The 24,094-nt window shown below is 37.0% G+C and overlaps 3 protein-coding genes across 3 annotated transcripts; all 3 read left to right on the forward strand.

Annotated features, from left to right (window-relative positions):
• Positions 1-3,232: 3,232 nt before the first annotated feature.
• On the forward strand, positions 3,233-5,000 carry LOC125219060 (cytochrome P450 81Q32-like). Its single transcript, XM_048120924.2, has 2 exons — positions 3,233-4,157; positions 4,241-5,000. Exons 1-2 carry the CDS (start codon positions 3,249-3,251, stop codon positions 4,856-4,858), a joined length of 1,527 nt encoding a protein of 508 aa, XP_047976881.1. The 5' UTR covers positions 3,233-3,248; the 3' UTR covers positions 4,859-5,000.
• Positions 5,001-17,483: 12,483 nt separating this feature from the next.
• Positions 17,484-19,278, forward strand: LOC125199710 (cytochrome P450 81Q32-like). The gene is made up of 2 exons (XM_048097640.2): positions 17,484-18,367; positions 18,554-19,278. Exons 1-2 carry the CDS (start codon positions 17,504-17,506, stop codon positions 19,166-19,168), a joined length of 1,479 nt encoding a protein of 492 aa, XP_047953597.2. The 5' UTR covers positions 17,484-17,503; the 3' UTR covers positions 19,169-19,278.
• A 1,697-nt stretch (positions 19,279-20,975) lies between these two features.
• LOC125219650 (cytochrome P450 81Q32-like) lies at positions 20,976-23,676 on the forward strand. Its single transcript, XM_048121680.2, has 2 exons — positions 20,976-22,018; positions 22,973-23,676. Exons 1-2 carry the CDS (start codon positions 21,149-21,151, stop codon positions 23,582-23,584), a joined length of 1,482 nt encoding a protein of 493 aa, XP_047977637.2. The 5' UTR covers positions 20,976-21,148; the 3' UTR covers positions 23,585-23,676.
• The last annotated feature ends 418 nt before the right edge of the window (positions 23,677-24,094 follow it).

Consider the following 24,094-nt stretch of genomic DNA (forward strand, 5'->3'; position numbering starts at 1 on the left):
AGTTAATATCATTAAGATTTTTTAATAATAGTTAGATGAAAATAATTTACTAGTTGATCTATATATTTTTCAATATTAAATCTTGACTTGATTTATCTATTTTTTGTGATAAATCTTAAGCACATTGAAAATCTAGTTAATTTAATAAAATACTAATGTCATTGGAATTTCTTTATTAAATAAAGTAGTTGTATGAAATTAATTTACTAATTGATCTATCTATATTGTAATATTAGATCATAGGGGCATGTTAGGGTGCCACTACCCTTTAAAATAATACCATACCATCATTTCTAGTCAATCATTTATATACGTGGACGAATAATAAGCTGCCACGTGGCCCCAAAAAAAATCTGAAAAACTCGGCCAGCAATTTGTTGTTCTTTATACAACAATTTTTTTTGTCCAGCAATATCCGACACACTATACAATAATCTATAGATTGTTGTGTAGTGTTTGTAATATTGATGTGTAGCGTTTATAATATTGCTGTATAAGTGATGTCACGGTGTCACTTTATGAGTGGTTGTCATTTTAACACAAACCTTAGATCCATAACCACAATTACAATTTATTTAATCAAATACCATTAGAATTTTTATATAAACCAGATAGTTTGAATGACATCTATTTTTATGATATTAGATCTTAAGCATATTTAAAAAATTATTTGATCAAACACTAATGTAATTGAGATTACTTTTACAAATAAAACCGTTGAATGAGAATAATTTACAATTTAATCTGTTTAATTTCATGATAGTAGAATTAAGCACATTAAAAAGTTATTTAAACAAACATTATTATAATTTTTTTAATCAGGAACAAACCCCTCTATGCATACCACTAAAAATTTAAGATATTATTCAATTAATTATCTAATCTTATTTTCAGTTTTAACTCGAAAAATTTAATAATAAAATACAATATATTTTTCAGTTGCTAATACTATATTTTAATTTGGAAGCTCTAACTATTCTGACAATTAATTTAATTTAATTTAATTTAATTTAATATTATACTCGTACAAATTTAAAATTTAGATTCAATTATGTTTTATCATAATACAATTCAGAATATATATTAATCACGTTTGATAGCTTAGAAATAAAATTATCATAGGAGTATTTTTCAAATAAATATGAAACTCGGATATACTTCATTTCTATCCCAGCAAAGTTAAAAAATGTACCGTGCTCAAGTAGGCCCCATCCCACTAAAATTGTCCCATCATTTATACCGACCCATCGTCTTCCTCAACTCCCATTTACTAACTGTAATATATTCTCTCTCCTTTTTATATCTAAACTCCAATATCGATTTAATTTCTTTCTCGTTACTCAGTTAACAGAACTCGCGTTAGAATTGGGATGAAGCAGCTAATGGTGGGGTCGAAGATAATCAAAATACCAAATAATAAAGAAATTTCTATACTGTTTGGATCTATACTGTTTACAAAACATAATAAGCTTAGCACCATAATGAATCCAAGAGTATTTATATGTACTTATAAAAGCTAATAAGCCAACTCTGCGTGTTGAAATTAGAAGGAGTTATGTATGAAAGCTTGTATCCTCAAGTACTCGACAATGACCAAGCTCCTGACCTTAGTTAAAAAATCAACATTTAATTGTAATATTCGACGTGCAGTTCAATTCAACAAAGGCGCGAACTCTATGAAAGGAAATAGTAGATGAGAGGGAAAAGATGAAAGTAAAACAATAAAACAATATTAGAGCGAAGAAAAGATGAGGCGGCAATTTCCACAAAAATAACAGCAAAGGGTATAAAAGTAAATTGAAACTGGTAGTGAATCGGAAGCTTTAAATAAATCAGTTTTTTTTCTATTGAACTAGTTTATGGTTGTACATAATATATATGGTTGTATAGCTTTTCCCGAAATTATTTTGTGAACATGCAATTTTCGCCAACAGTACTTGCACAATTTGTAGCTAACTTTAACCATCATTCAATTTCAATTGCTCCATTTTATATCTAAAATACTAGCATGCATAGAATTAGGCAGCTAATTAATTTGGCGGCGGTAATTAAATAAATATATTTATGATATTTTCGTAATTAATACGCCACATTTACCACTTGATATACTATGTCACATATCCTTAGCAACGCTCTTTAGTTCATTATAAAACTATTAACGCTATAATAGTAAAACTTGATCACATTTTTTAATCATTTATTGAATTTATAAATAAAACTGATAAACTGAAAATATTAACAAAGTTGTAAATATTAGATTAAAATTTATAAAGAAAATAAATACTCCTAAAACTAATGTCTTAACTCTTAAACACTATTATGCCAAGGTGGCCAATGGATAACAATTTTGTTGATAACAAAAGAGGATCATTTCTTGCGTTAGCATAAAAAGAACTAAAAAGAGCGATATTGAATCTCAGAAGAACTCACTTTACATGGAGTAGTCTCTTGGCATTTCAAAAATGACTAGGGTTGAAATCGACTTCACAAAATCATTGTTTATAGATTATGCTCACATAAAATATATAGCAGTACTCCATTTGTTTTGTTTAAAAAATGTACATTTTTTTTTAATCTCCGACCTATCATGATACTCCATTCGTTCCCCAATAAACTTTTTATTTTGTTATTTCATGCGTCCACCAATAACTTCTTACTCCCTCCATTTCATAGTAGTGGAAACATTTCTTTCCGACACGCATAAGAAAAATTGTTAAGTAAGTTAAGTAAGTAAGAATAAAGTAGGAAAAGAAAAAGCTAGAGACAGGAAGATAGAATAAAGTAAGTAAGAAGAAATATGTTGAGTTTTACTAAAAAAGGGAAATTACTTCACTACTATGGAACTTATCATAATTGTAAAATGACTCCACTATTATGGGACGGAGAGAATATTTATTTTATAATACTATACTACTTTTGGTAATATAACTCACCTTCCACTAACATTTTCAACCAACTTTCTATTTGTAAACCCGGGCCAGATCAAAACTCCCCTTGTATCGGAGGATATAACTCACAGAAGGAGTATATTTTTAAAATAGAAAACCATTCTTTTTAATTTATTTGATTTTTTTTATTTTTTCTTTACATAAGTAAAAAAACAATGCATAAAATGTGGCGTAATAAAAAAAATAATTGCTCAATTTAAATGTGATTTGAAGGGGTGGGGGAGAGTAACAAATTTTTTTATTATGTAGTACATATAAATGTAGGGTGATAACAAATGTTATCTTATCAAGAAACACAACATGGAAATCTCAATCTTCTTCGTATCTCTGCTTCTATCTTTTCTGTATCTATTGCTATTAGCATTTCGCCCAATTTTCCTCATAAAATCCCTAAAATTCCCCCCAAGTCCGCCATTATCACTCCCAATCATCGGCCACCTCTATCTCTTCAAAAAACCCTTGCATCAAACCTTGGCAAAAATCTCCCAAAAATACGGCCCAATTCTCCTCCTTCAGTTCGGTTCCCGCCCCGTTCTCGTCGTCTCCTCCCCCGCCGCGGCAGAGGAATGCTTCACGAAAAACGACGTCGTCTTCGCCAACCGCCCGAGGCTGCTGGCCGGGAAGCACCTCGGCTACGGCTACACCACCCTCGTGTGGTCCCCCTACGGCGACAACTGGCGCAGCCTCCGCCGCATCGCCACCGTCGAGATTCTGTCCACTCATCGTGTCCAGATGTTCGCCGACGTGCGGCAGGACGAGATCCTCCACCTCGTGCGCCGCCTCCTCAACGGCGGCGGAGAGCGCGAGGACGGATACCGAGCGGTCGATTTGAAATCGGCCTTCTTCGAGACGATGGCGAACGTGATGATGTTGACGATCGGCGGGAAGCGATACTACGACGACGTTTCGGGGAATTCGGAGGAGAAATTGAGGTTCAAGGAGATCGTAGCGGAGACTTTCGCAGTGAGCGGCGCCACCAATATTGGGGATTTTGTGCCGATTTTGAGGTGGATTGGAATGGATAAGATCGAAAACAAGCTGAGGGCGTTGCAAGTGAAAAGAGATAATTTCATGCAGGATTTAATCGAAGAGCACAGAAATTTCAAATCGGAGAAACAGAGGAATTCAACATTGATCGATGTGCTTCTGTCGTTACAAGAGAATGATCCTCAAAATTACAATGATGAAATCATCAGAGGCATGATGCAGGTTTAGATTATAAATTAATTTACTAATTTAATTGCAAATTTCAAATTTGTAATGGTTGATTTTGTTATTAATTTTTTAACCAGGTGATGCTGACAGCTGGCACGGACACGTCAGCATCAACAATGGAATGGGCAATGTCGCTCTTGCTCAACAATCCAGACGCGCTAACAAAGGCGCGAGCCGAGATTGACTGTCAGATCGGTCATTCTCGGCTCGTGGATGACTCTGACCTCCCTCGTCTGCCCTATCTACAGGCGGTCATAAAAGAGACGTTACGCCTGTGTCCGGTGGGGCCGATGCTTGTCCCGCACGAGTCGGCAGCTGGTTGCACGGTTGGGGGATACAGGGTGCCTAGCGGGGCAATGTTGCTTGTGAATGCGTGGGCCATACAGAGAGATCCTAAGGTGTGGGAGGATGCGATGAAATTCAAGCCCGAGAGATTCTTCGACTTAGATGGGAAGAAAGAAGGATCGTTTGTGATGATGCCGTTTGGATATGGGAGGAGAGGGTGCCCCGGTGAGAACATGGCGTTGCGCGTCGTAGGCCTAGTCCTGGCATCGCTCATTCAGTGCTTTGAGTGGGAGCGCCTTGATCGGGAGACGGTGGATATGTCCGAGGGGTCGGGGCTTACCATGCCCAAGGCTCAGCCGCTTGTGGCGAGATGCAGGCCACGGGCGGTGGAATTGCTTCAACATGTTTGAACGTTAATAATTAATGTGTTTATAATTTGTATAGAAATTAGTTCATACTAGCAAAATATTTGAACATATTTTGTTTATGCTACATGCAACAGGCCACATTATGTGCATGACAATAATTGACGGTGAATTTCTTCTTTAAAAAGTGTTTCTTTTATGCAAGCAAATATATAATCAAATGATGATACAAGTCAGAAAACAAAAGTTCCCCAAAATTGGTTTCTTCTGCAGAACAGCAGACAACACGATACAAAAGCAGCTTAGTGAAATTCGAATTGCTGTGTCCAATTAATATCCCACACAATTGCTGTTTTATCAACACTTCCACTAAGAAGAAAATCTCCTTTTATGTTTATTTAGTGTACTGACTACTGATCAGTTCCCTGGAAGAAAAGAAAGCACGCTACATCACGCACATGTGAAACGAAGAGGGCCCTAATCATCATTTGAGCTCAAAATATACAGTTCTAAAATATGCATTAAGCGGCAATGAACTTTCCATCCAACTTTAAACATAGTGAAAAACATACAAATTGTAAAAATACTACTAGTAAAAGAGTTATCTCTACTCACAACTTTACCACTTAGACAATCGTTTTGTTCACATGATTCAAAATTATCACAGTAGATCGATCAAGCTTCAAAGAAGCATGAAGCTTTAGAAAATGACATTATGAGGAAGTCTTACCATCTTTACTCCATATCCTTGCCTGGCCTTCATAAGAAGCAGTAGCAACATGCAGATGGTTCATTTGTCTTTATAGGCATCAGATTGACCACATCCAGCACAGAGGGAGAATTGAATGAAGAAATTGAATAATATACATACCAAATTGCATATAAAAAACTCATTCAGTCAAGTGTTGTCACGTCTTTGCTTTTCTCATTTGTTTTGCCCTTGAAATGCCCAAGTACCACACCGAAAGGCCCAGTTTTCTGTAACGGAACTAGACGGTCCAATACTACAAATTCTAGCAGTCAAGTCTCCAGATCTATCAATGATCATAGGATTTCTATTAACATGACAGAAGAAGAAATTGCACATGATACTAACACAAAAGGTTTTAATATTAGAAGAAGAAAGCTTCAGCGATGATATGCCAGCTCTGGTTTCATCAGATTCCTTAATTAACTATGTGGTGATAAACCTCTATATCTAAGTGTGCCTTAGTGTGCAGTCCTATATCTCAGCAGCCAGCTACAGTACATTAGGCTGGAGACCACACTGAAATTTAAATTCTTCTTCTGACAGCCAATGACAACGAAAGAACAAACTACACATAAAGGAACAGAGATAGTGAAGTGTGTGATATACTATGAAGTGTGCTTGTTTGGTAGTCTACATAACGCCGAGATATATGAGTTATATGGGTTATTTGGCTGTTTAGTAGATAAAATAAGTTCATGTTAGGCCATCAAAGCCCATCTTGGCGCTAAAGCCTGAAGAGATTAGTTCCAAACAACCCAAAAGATTGAGATAGCATATCCTTATCTTAAAAGCCCGTCTTAATTAATTATCTTGTGCTAATTTAACATGCCTACCAACTAAGGGAAAAAATCGCTACGGGATAGCAGACTATACCTTTTCTAAACCAGCCACATGTTTTCGAATGTTTCACCTTCTTTTTTGTTTGCAGATATAGGTTCAAGTATTATTGCTTCAAGAAATTTGTTATTTGTCATGCCAGAAGTGACAGGACTAATGCTTAATAGAGAAAGTTAGCAATACAGGGAATATAGTTTCACAAAAATTATAGTAACCGCGAAACACTTGTGAATTTTTGTTATGAAAACCAATAGGATGGTACTCGGAGCATAATATGAATGAAGACAAGATATTTGAAAAATAACAACAAAATGAAAGAAGGTCAAGAGGTCAGTCCAAGACATGAATGATAAGCTACATAATCTGGAGGGAATGGTATTTATGCTCTACTGATATGGACTGGATAACAGAGAGTTCCATAAAGTCAACCAATCAAGCCAGTAAGTAAGCATGCAATAATGCCTTCCCAAATTAGAGAGCAGTCACTTGTACTTGCAATATCAATAACAAGATGATTTTGTGCATGACTGGTTTCAGAATCATTTTCCCTATTTAGACTTGTCAAGACTTCATTTTTTTTTCTTCCATTCAATTGTCATGACAATAACTGTCTTCTGATATCTTGAATTAATTGTTCTACCATTACTTCAAACCTAAACATGACAACACGCGTTTGCAATTCAATCACGATTTGTACCAATAATTAATTCCAATCACGACATTCAAGAATGGAGAGAGAGAGAGAGAGGGGGGGGGGGGGAGAGTTACCGGATTCGTTAAGATGAGGTAGTTCAACTCGGTCGAGGTAATTGCAATCATTCATTGTGGAAAATCCCCTGCATCATCAACTTTCTCTCTCTTATCCGTGAATTTGGGAGAGGAAGAGCTGAGAGCATCCGCAGCGCGGCTCGTCGCCGTCCCTATCTCGTCCCGCAGAGACGAGACGCCGTTGCAAATGTCATCTCGTCCCGTCCGGACCAGCCATCCCGTCCCGCTTCGCGCGCGGAAGGGTCCCGCGACGAGCTATCTCGCCACGCGCCAGCGCCACGTGGCGCGCGGCGTGACGCCCACTCGCCGTCGTAATTATAACGTCATAATTTGATTTTTTCTTTAAAAAATTCGATTTTTTGAAATAAAAATAAAAATAAAAAACGGTAATATGACCGTTCAACGGTCGAATTTTTAAATTTTTCATTTTTATTTATTAATTTTTTATTCTATAAATACTCTTCATTCTCCATTTTACACACAAACACACATCTATTCTTCCCTCATCTCTCTTTCTTTCCTCTCCAATCACTTCTATAAATCATTCCTTTATTTTTTTTCTTCTCCCAAGTTTAATCCATTCATGGATCCATTTGAGCAAATGCGTCGAATAATGGAAGAAGGTTGACGTAGGGAGGAGGAAGTCGCCGCGCCTCCTCGGCGAGCCCGGACTTACATCCATCGTAACCGGGAGGAAGCCGCCTTAAGGTTGGAACGTGATTACTTCAGTCGGAACCCGGTATGGGGAGATATCTACTTCCGTCGCCGTTTCCGTATGTCACGCGCGCTATTTTTGCACATCCATCCGTATGTCACGCGCGCTATTTTTGCATATCGCGAATACATTGGCGGCCCGGGAAGAGTACTCTAGAGAAGGGTTCGACGCTGTTGGCCGTCCTAGCCACACGACGCTCCAGAAATGTACTGCAGCGATCCGTCAGCTTGCTACTGGACAACGACGGATTCGTTCAACGAATACCTGCACGTCGGAGAATCCACTGGGAAACTTTGTTTGATGAACTTCTGCAAAGGCGTTCGGGCAGCCTTCACCGATGAATTTCTGAAGAAGCCATCCACCGCAGATTGTCAGTTTCTACTCCAACTTCACGAACAAGTGCACGGATTCCCCGGGATGCTCGGGAGTGTCGATTGCATGCATTGGCAATGGAAGAATTGTCATGTGGCGTGGAGGGGGTCATACACGAGCGGCCACAAAGGCACCCACCCCACCTTTATACTCGAGGTCGTCGCCGACTACCGGCTATGGATTTGGCATGCATATTTCAGGGTCCCCGGCTCGAACACCGACGTCAACGTGCTCAATAATTCCAACCTCTTCAGCGAAGTTCTGAATGGTAAAGCGTCGGCCATCAACTTCATCGCTAACAATCGCCAGTATAAAATGGGGTACTATCTTGCCGACGGCATCTATCCGAAGTGGCCAACCTTCGTGAAGACGTTCAACAGGCCTACGAACGAAAAATAGGCTTTTTTTGCGAAGAAGCAAGAGGATGCTCGCAAGGATGTGGAGAGAGCGTTCGGGGTTCTCCAAGCTCGATTTAACATTATCAAAGCCCCGGCTCGTACGTGGTTTATGGATAATATGGTCGACATCATGTATACGTGCGTAATCTTGCACAACATGATTGTCGCCGACGAAGGACTTGAGGCGGAAAATTGGTTCGACCCTGAAATCCCGGGAAGCTCAACCGCAAGTAGTCCGCCTCGAAGGGGAGTGCATCCGTCTTTGCAAGAGCAGTTGTCTAATCGGGCAAGGACACGTGATTCTACCGCCCACGCCCAACTCCAGGAGGATCTAATGGAGCACATTTGGGCAAAATTTGGCAACCGTTAGATGATCGTCACTAGAGAACTCCTTCTTCTGCTTCTTTGCCTCCATTTTTTTGTGATTTGAATTTAAGTGTGCAATTTGTAATTTCTAGTTTTTTAAATTATTTTTTATTTTTTTAGGTTTTTAAATTGTAATTTTATTTTATTTAAGGAAGTGTGTTTTTATTAATTGAATTTGTTGGAAATAAAAATAAAAAATGAAATTGAATGAATAGTTAAGGGATGAGATAGTTAAGAGATGGATGGATGCATGTGCTGTCTCTTAGTTAAGAGATGGGCTGAAAAGTACAGTGGGGCCCATGAATAGTTAAGGGATGAGACGGTTAAGGGATGAATAAGAGATAGGGATGCGGATGGTCTGAGGGATTTGGGACACGGACTGGGTTTTCCGAATATGGATTGCTGAGATACCGAATGTGTGGAAAATACCTCAATACCCTTGACGTGCTACCGTTTAATAAAATTTGTAACTATTTAAAAAAGAAAACTAATCCGATGGTGTGGTTATATTGTGACATGAGACTCATTCATTTTATCTAAATGATCAAGAGATCGATCTCTGCTTTTAACATGAAACAATTTTAAATTTACGGGTCAATTGTCCTGTCCAGTCCACATAGGCTAAAGTCTGAGTGTGTGATGAGTGTGATCTAACCCGCTGACCGTACGAGTGATGTTCAAGTGTGGATATGTCCGATGTCTTGAAGTTCTGGTTGTTACACTTTGTGTAATCTTCTATTTTCTTGTTATATTTCATAGATATTGTGTAGATCTTCTTGAATTTGTTAGTTTTGTTTCATATTTGTATTATCTAGCTATATTAATTACTTCCTCCGTCCCAAGTTACTTGAGACGTATTCCTTTTTAGGTTGTCGCAAGTTACTCGAGTCATTACTTTATTTAATTAAAACAAAACATCTAATCACACTTACTTTATTCTTTCTTTTACTTTACACTCTCTCATCTCTCTTACTTTATTCTCTCATCTACTTTATTTAATTCAATAAACACAACTTTCTTAAATCTCGTGCTGAAAAGAAACGCCTCAAGTCACATGGGACGGAGGGAGTATTAGATTTGAGTTATATTTTGTCTATATTTTGGTGAGAGTTGAGCACCTTACCATCATCTCGGTGAATAAAAGAAATCTCAATTTAAATGAACTTCAGCAAGTCAGAGCCTCTCAAAAGTCTTTCATACAAAGAAATGAAGAATAGTTTCATCACCAAAGCACAAAAGCTTCATAAATCTCTCAATTACAACAAGTAAAATATGCAGATACAAAAGATTTCTATGAATTAAGGATGAATATCACATTTGTATGATAGTTTGAAAAAGTGTGAAGTAGAATTGAACTTAGTATCATGAACTAGGTATCCTTTTCAATGAATAAAATCAAGAATGTAGTGAAAAGCAAAAGACATGCATTCCAAAAGCAAAAGATGCATCAGAAGTGGTGAGACATACTTGTCTTATAGCATATATATGTATTCACGAACAAATGCAACATTTGTTCTGTTTCACACTGTCACTATTTCGACTAGTTTCCAAGATACATAAAGATTAAAACTGATAAAAACCAACAATCTCTTTTGCATCATTTCCTATATATGAAGACTAGGAGTGTGAGTCTGTGACCCATATTTTAGGGAATGAAAGCAATGCCCAAATAATATGTTTTCTTTTACAACTTGACATATATAATTAAAGCTCCATAAAGTTCTCGTGATGCACTCAAAAAATAATATACATGTATAAATATAATAAAAAAGCTAAAGCTGAGACCAACATCGTGTAACGTGTCCCATGTTTGCGGGGCGTGTACCTAGAAATTGAATAAATTACGTAAGTTGTTATATTTATTTGTGTATAACTAACTCATTACAATCAACTTGATGTGTTTGTGTTATTGGAGAAATATTTAGGTGAACTCGTATGTAAAATTAAAATGAAATCAATTTGAACACGTAGTGAGACAGTCCTTGTTAATTATAGTAGGAGGTTATCTTTATTGAGAAGTACTGCTTCTGAGATCGTACGTACTGTATAATTTTCCGTAGTACTCCCTCCGTTCCATAGTAATTGAGGCATTTCTTTTCGCCACGAAGATTAAGAAAAATTGTATTAAGTGAGTTAAGTAAAGAGAGAATAAAGTGGAAAATGAAAAAGGTAGAGATGAGAAGAGAGAAAAAAGCGAGAGAGAGTAAAGTAGGTGTGGAAAAATGTGTTGACTTTTAATAAAAAGGGAAATGATTCTATTACTATGGAACGTACCAAAATGGCAAAATGACTCTATTACTATGAAACGGAGGGAGTATCAGACTAGGCTATACTCGAACCAATTAAGTCTGTTATTGGAGTGACAAAATGTGGGTGACCATGTTCGGATATTAACAAATGTGATTGACTAACATATGTTGGGACATGATATCAAAGCAGACTCAAGCTTGAGCCAAAAGTACCATCGGATCAAAGTCGATACGCACATAGAAAAAAAAATACTTGTAGGCACTATATTTTTAATTTTTTTTTTGAAACTTGGATTTGTTCACCATTATTTTATGACCAAAAAAAACTAGATCTCCTTGTGTAACATGGAGTACTTGATATTATCAACGAAACAACACCATTTTCTTTACAATATCGTTTACCTCCAGACGTACGGTGATGTCTACGTATGATTTCTCAGCTATTATAGATATCATAGTAGTATAATAATTTGCCAACAAACACACACTAAAATAAAAAATCAAAAGGGCCCATAAGATCTGAATCTTTCTGCCTTTTACATGTATATATAAACACACCACTTGTACTCAAAAAGACAATCCCTTTTGTACAAAATCCTCCTTTCCCAACACCATGCACTATTTCAGAGTCTTCTTCCTCCAAAAGTTATCCATTTTGTTTCTGCTAACGTTGCTGCTCTCTTCCGCAACAATGGTTGTCTGCGCCAGGCAATTCTCCTCCTCGAAAATTCAACACCAGCACTTGCAGGTTGAGGAAAGCGTGAAGCGCGATTTCGATGCGTTTTTCTCTAGCAAAAGGCGAGTTCCCAATGAATCCGATCCCCTTCACAATCGCTGAAGATCCATCACTGGTTTTCGCTGAAGAAAACACTGTAATATGTAGTACTTATGAGTATATGCTTGTGAATTTTTTGTGTATATTTTCAGAAATATATTTAAATTGTGATCTTTTATTTTTTAAAAATGTTGGAATTTACCGGTTTGTTGATTATTCTTGGCCGGTTTTTTGAATTATTCATTTTTTTGGGTTTGATTTCTATGTTTTATCAATTTCATGTTCGGTATTACTATAATTAAGCAAATTGTGTTATTGATTTTGAATTTTCTTCCCCAAATTTAGAAGCTCATTTTTTTTTTTTTGACAAATGCATATTTTCAGTTGAAAGTGGATAAATAAGAAAAATAAACAGAAGAGAGGGGGGGAAATGGTTAATCATATGATAAAAATAGAAAGATACTAGCTAGGAGTGTTAATTTTTGTGGAAACATTAAGACTATTAATTAGTTATGGACAAAAGTAGTGTAAAAACAACTTTCGGTATTGTGATGTGAAACAACCATTATATTTTAATAAAAACTATATCGCCAATTTCCTATATTTTGACCAAATTGCGTTGAGTTTGGAATGGCAGAAAGAGGACATATTTGGACAAAAATTAGGAAAAAGGGCAATTAATTTTCATGAGTTCGAATCTCTAGTTTTTTAATACACTTAAAAAAATAGTTGAGGGAGCATAATTCTCTAGGTTATTTTAATTCTTGATGAGTTTTTTATTTGATCAAATTTTGATTTACCACCCTTTATTACGAGTAGTATAAAATAAAATTTGGTAAAAGATATAGTAGTAGTAATTTTAATGGACAAGGTTACTTAAAATATGGATAAATGGGAGAAATTGGAAAGAGTTAAGGGTGCCTTTTTTCTCTTGTGTATGGCTCCATGTTTCTTGTCTTTTTGAGTTTGTCTTTTTGTCTCTTCTATGCTTTTCTTCTTTGCCCTAACTTTCCACTTTTACAGTTCTTTTTTCATTCTATGTATCATCATTATTGCCTAAATTTTTGAAAATTTTGTAAAGGGAAAGACTAAATGTAAGATCACATTTTATTCCTTTAAACAAGTGCATGCGCGAAGACTCCCACATTCCTAACTTAGTCTTCAATTGTAAAATGAAACTTGCTTTTTGTGTTATAAGAATATACTAACACTGTAGTAACATTTTATTTAGCGTTATTAGTTAATTGTTGTTATTAGTATAGTGTTGCACTTAGGGGTGGTTCGGTACGGTATACCGTACTATGAGTGTCATATCGTATACCGTACCGAAAATTCCGATATGACAAAACACCATACCGAATTTTTTGGTACACCGAAGATCGGTATACCGGAAATTCGGTAAGGTAGTTTTTCATACCGTCACCATACCTTGTTTTCGGTATACCGTACTTTTGCGGTATACCGAAATGCGGTACGACATACCGTTATACCAGAAAAAAAAAATCTATTATACCCGAAATATTCGAAAAAACAATTCTAGTGTTCAACTACTTCAAAAAGTTCAAACCAATTAAACTTCACCATAATCAAATCTTGTTCATACAATCATTCTTTTTTAAATTTAGGTATAAATATAACACAAATATATATATGGGGAATATTAAGGTCCTACTACCTCCTTAGTATTAAGCATCAGATCATAGCTTTTGGATCATTGGATTAGATAGTTGTGATAAGCTACATACCGACTAAAATGTTACATTATTAGTCAAGTTACATTATTACACTAAAATGCTACATTATCTTACTAAAATAGTACATTATTAGTTAAGTTTTATTATTAGACTAATAATCTACTACTTTATTAGATGACATGTGACATTAATCTTACCGTTAGATCACAAGATCTAATGGATAACAAGTGTTTTACATGTTGAAAATGAATAACCCCTATATATATGTTTATATATGTAATAATCAATCGGTATACCGATATACCATGGTATAACGAAGCGTCGGTATATATCAACGATTCGGTATGCCGATTATACCGGTATACCGAATCTTCGGTATACCGCGGTATAGGAAATCTAATACCGTTACCGTACCGAATCTTTCAGTACGGTATGATACCGTACCGAAAACTACTGTATACCAAAAAATCGGTATTTTTTCGGTACGGTAAGTCTGGTATTCCGGTATTTCAGTATAATTCCCTACCCCTACACTTGATTATGACTTATGAGAGTGAGAGTATTTGATTGTTTAAGATTATATTATCTTGAGATTGTCAAGATCGAATTACTCTGAGATTTATGTTACCACTTCATATATAATCGATTACTATTATGCACAAAATTGCTATAGATATATTCAAGTACATTTTCCTAAAATATCTTATACTACTTCACATTGAAATGTGGACAAAATTATTAAAGTTCTAGTTACACCTATATTAGTAATCTATAGGCAGTAATTAAGATTCAAAACTTAACCATTAAGGGAAAAATATATCTTAGTGTGGGAAAATATTCATAAACCATTATATTTGACTATTTGAATGATAAAATAATCAAATACAACATCAATTAAGTCAACAAAATATATATTGAAATATTTCAAATTATTTTTATTGATCCATGCATCTTATCGTTAAAAATAAACACTTCCCAAAAGTAACCAAAGTTAGGACTAATTATTACTCCGTAAATAAGATTGAATGTCACATCAAATGCAAATTCAAGATTTGCCTAATTACATCTCTTTAATCTTGTTAACTAGTAGTGATATGAGACCAAAAAAATTTCAAATTTTAATGAAAATGAATAAAATAAATATAAATAAATCAAGTTCTTTATAACTAATTCCGTTAAGGAGATTAACGAGGTACTAATGATTAGTGTTGGGGCACTCCATTTGTCACGTATTTAGCGTGGGAAGGCAGCAAAAAACAAGCATGTTAATTAACAATTAAGCTGCTCCTAATTCAGCTTTACGAGTTACTAATTATTTTCAGCTTTTCATCGATAAACTGAATCTTGCTTTTCTCTTTTTATGGTTTGACTACTCAATGGAAAAATCTCTCTCTAGACCAGCCAGATCACAGATTCCTTGTGAGATTCCATCTGCCATGCTTTCACACACTAACTAGTTCGAACTAGTATGATTCATCTCTCTTCTCATGATCCACCGAACCAACTGCTTTGTGTTGGTCCACGAGGGGCGGAAAGCTTCATTACATGCAGTATATAAAATGGCAATAAACTCAATGTGAACACTAAAATTGAGACATAATTATTAACATTTAGAAGATTTTAAAAATAATCATAATTTATGACGTAAAAGAAATTGTCCTTAACTTACGGGCAAATTATCTTAATCATTTGTCTTTTTAGGAGTTGGGACATTAACAACATAGACACTTTATGAACGTTGGTGGTATAATTAGACATACAAATTAGCATCCTTAATAGCATTAAAATGTATCGTTATCCAATTTTTTTAGTGATATTTCCGTTTTTTTCCCAGTATTCATTACTATAATGCCTCTTTCTTTTGATGGAGTACTACGGAAATCTTCTTGGTCTAATCCTACAATAAATCCGTCATTATGCCTATGACAGAGGTTGAGATGTATTACATGTTGTCATGTTGATCACATACTGATGGTATAGTTTAGTGCTATGGTTCCTAAAATCATAAACTTTGGATAAAATTTAATACTAGTATATTCTAAAACTTAATTTTCTCCAAAAAATCATGGTTTTTTGCAGCATAGTGGATTTCATGATTTACAATTTTAGCGATATTTGAGAGGAATTTAATACTTAAGAGGTACAAACTAATATAGTTTACATCCATTAAAAACATTATATTGACCAGTTTATCTACCTACATAATCCGACTTGTCACATCGAATTTAATTTAGAGGAAAATTGAATACGTGGCAAAATTTGTCACAAGGCATAAATTCTTGATATTAACTACAATTCGTGGAAAAACAAAAATACTTTCTACCAAATTTATGATTTTATGAAACTTACCCATAACTTATGTAGTACTCCATGTACTACTCCACGAATTATCACTAATAATAAATACAATCACACAACTAATAAAGTTAATTTGAAACATCTTTCTTCAATTAATCCCAATTAAGATTAGAACTCTCAAGATTCTTAAATCAGCCTCTCTAAGCAATTCGAACAATCAAAATTTTAAAACACTATTAAAACATTAGGCTAAATTCCACAAAAAAGTTTATAGAGAAAAAATAAAATGCAAACTGAATTCCTCAAGAATTGAAGAATCAATCCCTCCTATGTATGTTTGCTTTTTGTAAATTGTTTAAATTTTATTCTACGTTCTGTAAAAGAAATTTAAAAACTATGCCTACGGCAGGGATTACCTTCTTTTGCACTCATTTTTATTCGCATGCGCTCCAACTATTCGACGAAATGACCTGTGAAATTTCACGTAAGCCTATCTTGGTTTGCTGTGTTCCTAAGTTAAGAGATTTACGTTGATTCTGTGACAGCCACTTCTTCAATTCCATCCACAAATCGTAAATTCCAGCCTCGTGTCCACTGGAAAGCCAATCCAATTTCCGCTGGGAAGTCGACAAAATCATAAGACAAAGCTAAATTAATCTGCAGAAAAGATTGTGTTCTAGAATTTCAGATTCGAAGCAGAAACAAAAACAAAAATTACGTTAGTTACGTACGGGCTTACCTCAATGTTTCGATCAACAACGCCAAGACGTTAATCAAAATGTGGTTATAGTAATTTTGACATTTTTTTCAATGGTCAAATATATATATGAATTTACTAACATGTCACATATAAGTACGTTAATAATTAAGTATATTAAACAATAACGTTTAAATAGCCGAACATTGTTTTTCATATAGTATTTTTAGTCTGCCAAATCATTTCATATCGCACTACATGATAATTGAGAAATGTCAAAATTATAGCAGTAATACCAAATTTCATGATTTTTTGACAATTTTTCCTATTCAAATTGACGTACAAAATTAGAATTTAATCAAAAATCCAGTAAGTTACTAGCGGTTCTTCCTATTAATAAATGATTTTTATGAAGGGTTTATTGATTTTGTGAAGGAGAATGGTTGAGAAAAAGTAGTGGAATGTGTGACCCGTTTTTGTATATAGTTTTATAATTAAATATGAAAGTAATGTATTAATGAAGCATGAGATTTAGTTAGTAAAATTGGAAAAATAAATAAATAGATCATTTAATTATGGACATTCCAAAATGGCAAAACCAACTGTGCGAAACTACATGAGAAATTTTATCTATTTTGGGTGTTTGGTAGGATATAGTAAAACCAAGACAATATAAAATAAATGTTTTGTACAATTGAATGAATTGATTAAAGTATTAAACTCTTGATTGAACTTAAAACATTCATCATCTTTAACACACTTTGAAAAAAATGTTCATTTTCTTGTGTTGTGTCTGCGTATTTACGTGCATTTGCATCTTCTTCATTCCTAACCATTACAGAAATCCACGTAAGCACACCAATCCTCCGCCAGGCCCGGCGGCGCTGCCGATGCTCGGCCACCTCCACCTCCTGAAGCCCTCGCCCCACCGCGCTCTCCAATCTCTCTCCAAGAAGCACGGCGCCGTGATGCAGCTCTACCTCGGCCGCCTCCCCGCCATCGTCGTCTCCTCTCCCTCCGCCGCCGAGGACTGCCTCGCCCGAAACGACGCCGTCTTCGCCAACCGCCCCGACTCCCTCGCAACCCGCATCCTCGGCTACGGCAGCACCACCATCGGCTTCGCTCCCTACGGCGACCATTGGAGGACCCTCCGCCGCGTCACCGCCGCCCATTTGTTCTCCCCCGCCAGCCTCCACCAGACGGCTGGCGCGCGCCGCGGAGAAGTCCGCTTCATGCTTGGGAATATTTGGCGGGAAATGGATTGCGACGGGTGGAGGAGAGTGGAGATGAGGAGTGTCTTCTTTGAATTGGTGTACAATGTGGCGATGGTGACGATCGCGGGGAGGCGGGGGCCCGTGATGGACGACATGTTCGGGCCGAGCAAGATTCTCGATGCCTGTGATTATTTCCCGTTGTTGGGATGGATTGATTTGCTGGGAATTCGGAGGAAGATGGAGGCTTTGAATTCGGAAAGGGATAGATTTTTGCAGGGTTTGATCGATGAAGTTCGATGCAGGAATGGAGATCGTGTTTCTGTCGGAGGAGGGGAAAGGAATTACGTCGACGTGTTGTTGTCGTTGCAGCGATCGGAGCCGGAATATTACACCGATGAGATCCTCAAGGGACTCATCATGGTGAGTTATTCCAGTGAGGATTATGTTTGTGTTATTATTGTGAGATTACAATTTTGCCCCTCGTTAAAATTTTATAAAAAAGATCTTGTTCCCTTGTGGGGTCAGTTCAGGCTGGAAACCTTTTCTGGATCTTTATGTTCTGGATCTGTCACTGCGTAACATTTACATGTTTATTATATATTGCAGCCGATGTTCACTGCTGGGACACACACTGTAGCTCTGACGATGGAGTGGGCGATGTCGCTCCTTTTGAACCACCCTGACGAGCTGGAGAAGGAGAGGAACGAGATAGACGAGCACGTGGCGCCCGGGAAGTTGCTTGATGAGTCGGACCTTCAAAATTTGCCGTACCTACGATGCATAATCAATGAGACGTTGCGGATGTACCCTGTGGGTCCGCTACTCGTCCCGCATTGTTCTTCCGAAGATTGCAACGTTGGCGGGTACGACATTCCTGGAGGTACAATCTTGCTAGTGAACGTTTGGGCGATCCAGAGGGACCCGGATGTTTGGGAAGATGCCGAGATGTTCAACCCTGAGAGGTTCAGAGGGTACGAAGGGGGGTATGACGGGTTTAGATTCGTGCCGTTTGGGGCAGGGAGGAGGGCGTGCCCTGGCGCCGGGATGGCTATGAGGCTCATGGGGTTGGCTTTGGGGTCTTTGATACAATGCTTTGATTGGGAAAGGGAAGGGTGTGGATTGGTGGATATGGAACAAGTTTTCGGCCTAGCTTTGTCCAAGGCTAAGCCATTGCAGGCATTGTGTCGACCACGTTCTTCCATTCTGTCTATGTTATCATAGCTTTGGATTTATACTTCTACTACTTGCAGTAGTTTGTTAGCTTTAATCAAATTCTAGTTTTAAAAGTAACCAGGAAAAAACATGAAATGAAGTTTGGACTTATTTTACAATTATCACACAGGTGAAAAAATCTAGTAGCCACGTGTAATATATTATTGATGTTTTTAAATCAAACATCGTCGTTTATATCACGGATAGACTACGATATTTATATCACCGAAGAATTTCATTCTGAGATGATTCCTAACAATTCAAAACTGCATGATCTTTCACCTGATTTAAATTTGAAAGAAATACCATAATTTAATCAAATTTGGTTATTTGTTACACAATTTGCCATTTAGTAAACAACATATATGGCATGTAAGTCTATCTAGTATGATCCCATGAAGCTTCAAAAATTATGAAGATTGAGCTTTGTGTTCAATTTTTTACTCTCTAACCAAATTCTCACACCGACAAAACAGTCATTGCCCTTTTCCAAGTCAAGTAAGTAGTCATTCTAAGAAAAAAGCAAAACAGAGTTGCCTCAGCATAAGCTTGTTTATGACTAACACTACAAGCCAATGTGGATAATATTACTAATATAATAAAGAGGATTTCTTCACAAATTTAATTGGACATATTGAAAATTACAAATAATTCCAAGACCATCCAATAGTAGAATAAGATATTGAGTGCTAGACAGACTGATTTGTCTGAAACTTAGAGAAAGCAAAGTTCATGGTACCAAACAAAAAGTATTATTGCCAATAATGGAGATATCAAATCCCCAATGTCCAACTTCAACCATTCGAGTAGTCGATTATTGAGGTCAAGACAAGATGTTAGCAATGATAATCAAATATAAAGAACATGAATATAGACATTAATTTTGTAAGCAATTCTTCGGATATAGGTACATACTTAGATTTTGAAGCTCGATTTTGATTATATATCACTTTATTATAGTATATAGGTAAATGATAACTACATTCTACATAAGCTAGATGAATGTATTCCTTTTGAGTTTTGCATAGGGAGTTTCGATTATTATACGTCGTTATATTGATTTAAATCCTAGGAATTGTTATCAATTAAATTTGATAAAAATATCATTGTTTAGAACTTTAGATGGCATATTAAACAAACCTTTTAAATGTAAAAGTTTAAATAAGATAAAATAGAGATTTGACTTTTTTGTGATTCATCTATGAAGCAAAACCAAGGAGATATCATTTTCTTTGAATTATCAAGCTGGTTGTAACGTGTTTGAATGTACAAATTTGGTGATGCAATGAAAAATAAAAAGGATTAATTTTTGTACAGTTGACATTTACTTTTTCATGAAACCCATCTTCAAGCCTTATACTAGTAAAGTATTATTCATTATGATGACCAAATACCATTAATATCCATTTTTTAAATAATAAGTAGTACTACTGACCATACTATAATTCTCAAGAAAATGTGGGACCCAGTGTCCCCTTAGTCAGAAGTTGGATCTCTTTCAAGCAGTTAAATATTGCGAGTCTGTGATTGCAATCTGAATGGTTGTTACAAACTACTATTACTAGTATATTTTAATTTGCATACATACTAGAAGCAGCACTTATTTAAAGTTACCTACTACAAAATAAATAATTTAATTGAGCTTTAATTTTAAATAATGTATAAAATTAATAAAATCTAGGTTTTTGAAATAACATACTACTCCGTATAAAATAAAAGTAACAAGGATATTAATTTGCACATAAAATATTACTACACCCTCCAATTATTATATAGTGGAATAACATTGAGACAAGAAGAATCTGTTCATATCATCACATGATTCAAATGCAATATCTACCATTTTTTTAATATTGAATTGGTTTACTCCACATATCAACTTCAACATCCAATCAAGAACTCACAATAATTTCAAGAAAACAAACACCATCTTCATCATTTCATCTTCTTGACACACATACACACAAAGCTCGAGTTTAATTTGCAGAAATGGAAGCCATTCTCTTCATCGCCATACTTGCAATTCTTCTCCTCACAGTAATACATCTTGTTCACCACAAAAGGAAAAGGCAAAACCAACCTCCATCCCCACCTTCCCTTCCAATAATAGGCCATCTCCACCTCCTCAAAGAGCCCATGACACAAACCCTCCAAACCCTCTCCGGCAAATACGGCGCCGTTCTATCCCTCAAATTCGGGCTCCGCCGCGTCCTCCTCATCACCTCCCCCTCCGCGGCCGAAGAATGCTTCACCACAAACGACGTCGTCTTCGCCAACCGCCCCTCCACCCTCTCCACCAAGCACTTCAGCTACAACAACACCACCCTCAGCATCGCCCCCTACGGCCCCCTCTGGCGCAACCTCCGCCGCCTCGCCGCCCTCCACATCTTCTCCCCCGCCCGCGTCGCCGCCTTCTCCGCCACCCGAAGGACCGAGCTCACGCTCTTCATCAAGGACCTCGGAAGAGATCCTTCAACGCCGGTGGACTTGAAGTCCAAGTTCATCGAGCTGGCCTTCAACGTCCTGTCGATGACGATCGCCGGGAAGAGATACTACGGAGAGAACGTCGGGGACGCGGCGGAGGCGAGGCGGGTGAGGTTCATAATGAGGGAGATGCTCGAGCACAGCGGGAACGCCAATCTCGGAGATCTACTCCCGTTTCTGCAGTGGTTTGATTTTCAAGGGCTTGAGAAGAGGTTTGCGGATTTGATGAAGAAGCTGGACAAGTTCATGCAGGAGCTCGTGGACGAGCGCCGCAGCGGAGCGGCCTCGTCAGGCACCATGATCGACCACCTCCTGTCGCTCCAGGAAGAGGAGCCTGAGTATTACACTGACGAGCTCATCAAAGGAATCATCTTGGTTAGTGTCATACTACTAGTTTAATTTCATAATCCCTCGTTCTATTAGGACTCACAGTTTTTGACACTACACGCGTCAAACGCCTGCAATGGATCAGTGTCAAGTTTTATCATGTTCATATCCTTATCGGGTTTGGTTTCGGGTTAGGTTCGGGTTGAGTCGAGATTGAATTCAGATAACCTTTTAATAATTGATATCATTGTTTTAAATACCTAGTATTTTTTAGACTTAGAATTGGGTTCACTTTTAATATGTCACCTTAGGTTATCATGTCAGGAACATGTCGATAACAGGTGGATTCGTGTTCTGATTTAAGATTTACATGTTGTGTTCGGGTTTCGCCTTAACAGTTTGGATCGTTATCAGGTCGACCTGAAAACAACCCTACCCACACGATTTTGCAGCCCCACCGTCTGTCGTTATATATCTTATACTCCCTCCGTCCACGAATAGGAGTCCCGTTTTTCTGTTTTGGTTGTCCACGAATAGAAGTCTCGTTTTTCCATTTTGGTCCGTCTACGAATAGGAGTCCCGGTTCATAATTACCTTAAATGGTAAAGAGACCCCACATTCCACCAACTTATTCCACTCACATATCATTTAAAACTAATATATACAAGTGGGACCCCTATTCCACTAACTTTCTTGCACCCACGTTTCTTAACATTTCTTAAAACTCGTGTCGGATAGAAATGAGACTCCTATTCGTGGACAGAGGGAGTAGTATATATTTCCTTTTCCGTCCAACCATCATTAAATTTTTCATTTACATTAAGATTTTATCATAAAATTGATATATAAGGTAAGACCTAAATTTCTCTCAACTTTTCCATTTACAAACAATTTCTTTGAACCCACACTGACCCGTGACCAATATTGAATATTTTTTCTCGAGCGGGAGAGTAATTATTTTTTTGCATCGCGTTGTCATAACCAATAAATTTACGCTTGCAGGTGTTGCTGGTCGCAGGCACGGACACAATGTCAATAGGCATGGAATGGGCAATGTCACTTCTATTGAATCACCCGGAAAGCATGGATAAGGTAAGAGCTGAGATAGACGCCAACGTGCCACGTGATCGGCTCGTAGATGAGGAAGATCTACCCAAACTGAGTTATCTAAACAATGTGATCACAGAGACTCTACGTCTCTACCCGCCTGTGCCCTTTCTCATACCTCATCAGTCATCAGAAGATTGTAGGGTTGATGGCTACGACATACCAAAAGGAACGATGCTCCTAGTGAACTTATGGGCCATCCATAGGGATCCGGAGATCTGGGATGACCCAGAAAAGTTCAAGCCGGAGAGGCACGATGCGAGTAGAGAGGGGGAGTTCATGCTCCCATTTGGAGCCGGGAGGCGCAAGTGCCCTGGCGGAGGTATTGCCACCAGGGTGCTCGGGTTGGCCCTGGGGACGATGATTCATGCGTTCGAGTGGGAGAGAGTGAGCCATGAGTTGGTGGATATGACTCATGGCACAGGGTTTAGTATACCTAAGGCTAAGCCCCTTGAGGCTCTATGCAAACCAAGGGAGGGTATGAACCATTATTTTACTTGGGTTTAATTTTTTTAATTAATGATAGTACTTTATTTCTTTGGAGACTTATGTATGGATTGGAGTCGATTAATGGCATGAATATCCTACGTCGTTGAACATTATGCAAATAATAGAAGAAAGATACTAGTACTAGTACATATAAATAGTTAAAATTGTCTGTAGCCCATTTTCTTATATCGACATGAAAGCAGGCCCACCAACAATAAGGCCACGTTCAGCTATTAATTTCCAAGAATATGTTAGAAGATAAGGCACTGTGTGAATAACATAATCACCTAAAAATATAAATATAACTGGCACAACACTGTGTGAATAACATAATCACCTAAAAATATAAATATAACTGGCACAACAGTATTAGATTGGAAAAGTTTTTTTTTAGTGAATTACATTGAGTAAATTTGAAATAAAAATAACCGATCCGAATTATGGATATTAATTTATGTAGAGTGAACTACACAAATGGTCCCTGGACTATGGGTTTATCTCGCCCATAGTCCCTGGACTTTAAAAATA

Source organism: Salvia hispanica, chromosome 1, assembly GCF_029641045.1.
Source record: "Salvia hispanica isolate PSC_SH4W2 chromosome 1, Shi_PSC_v1, whole genome shotgun sequence".
Taxonomy (NCBI): Eukaryota; Viridiplantae; Streptophyta; class Magnoliopsida; order Lamiales; family Lamiaceae; genus Salvia; species Salvia hispanica.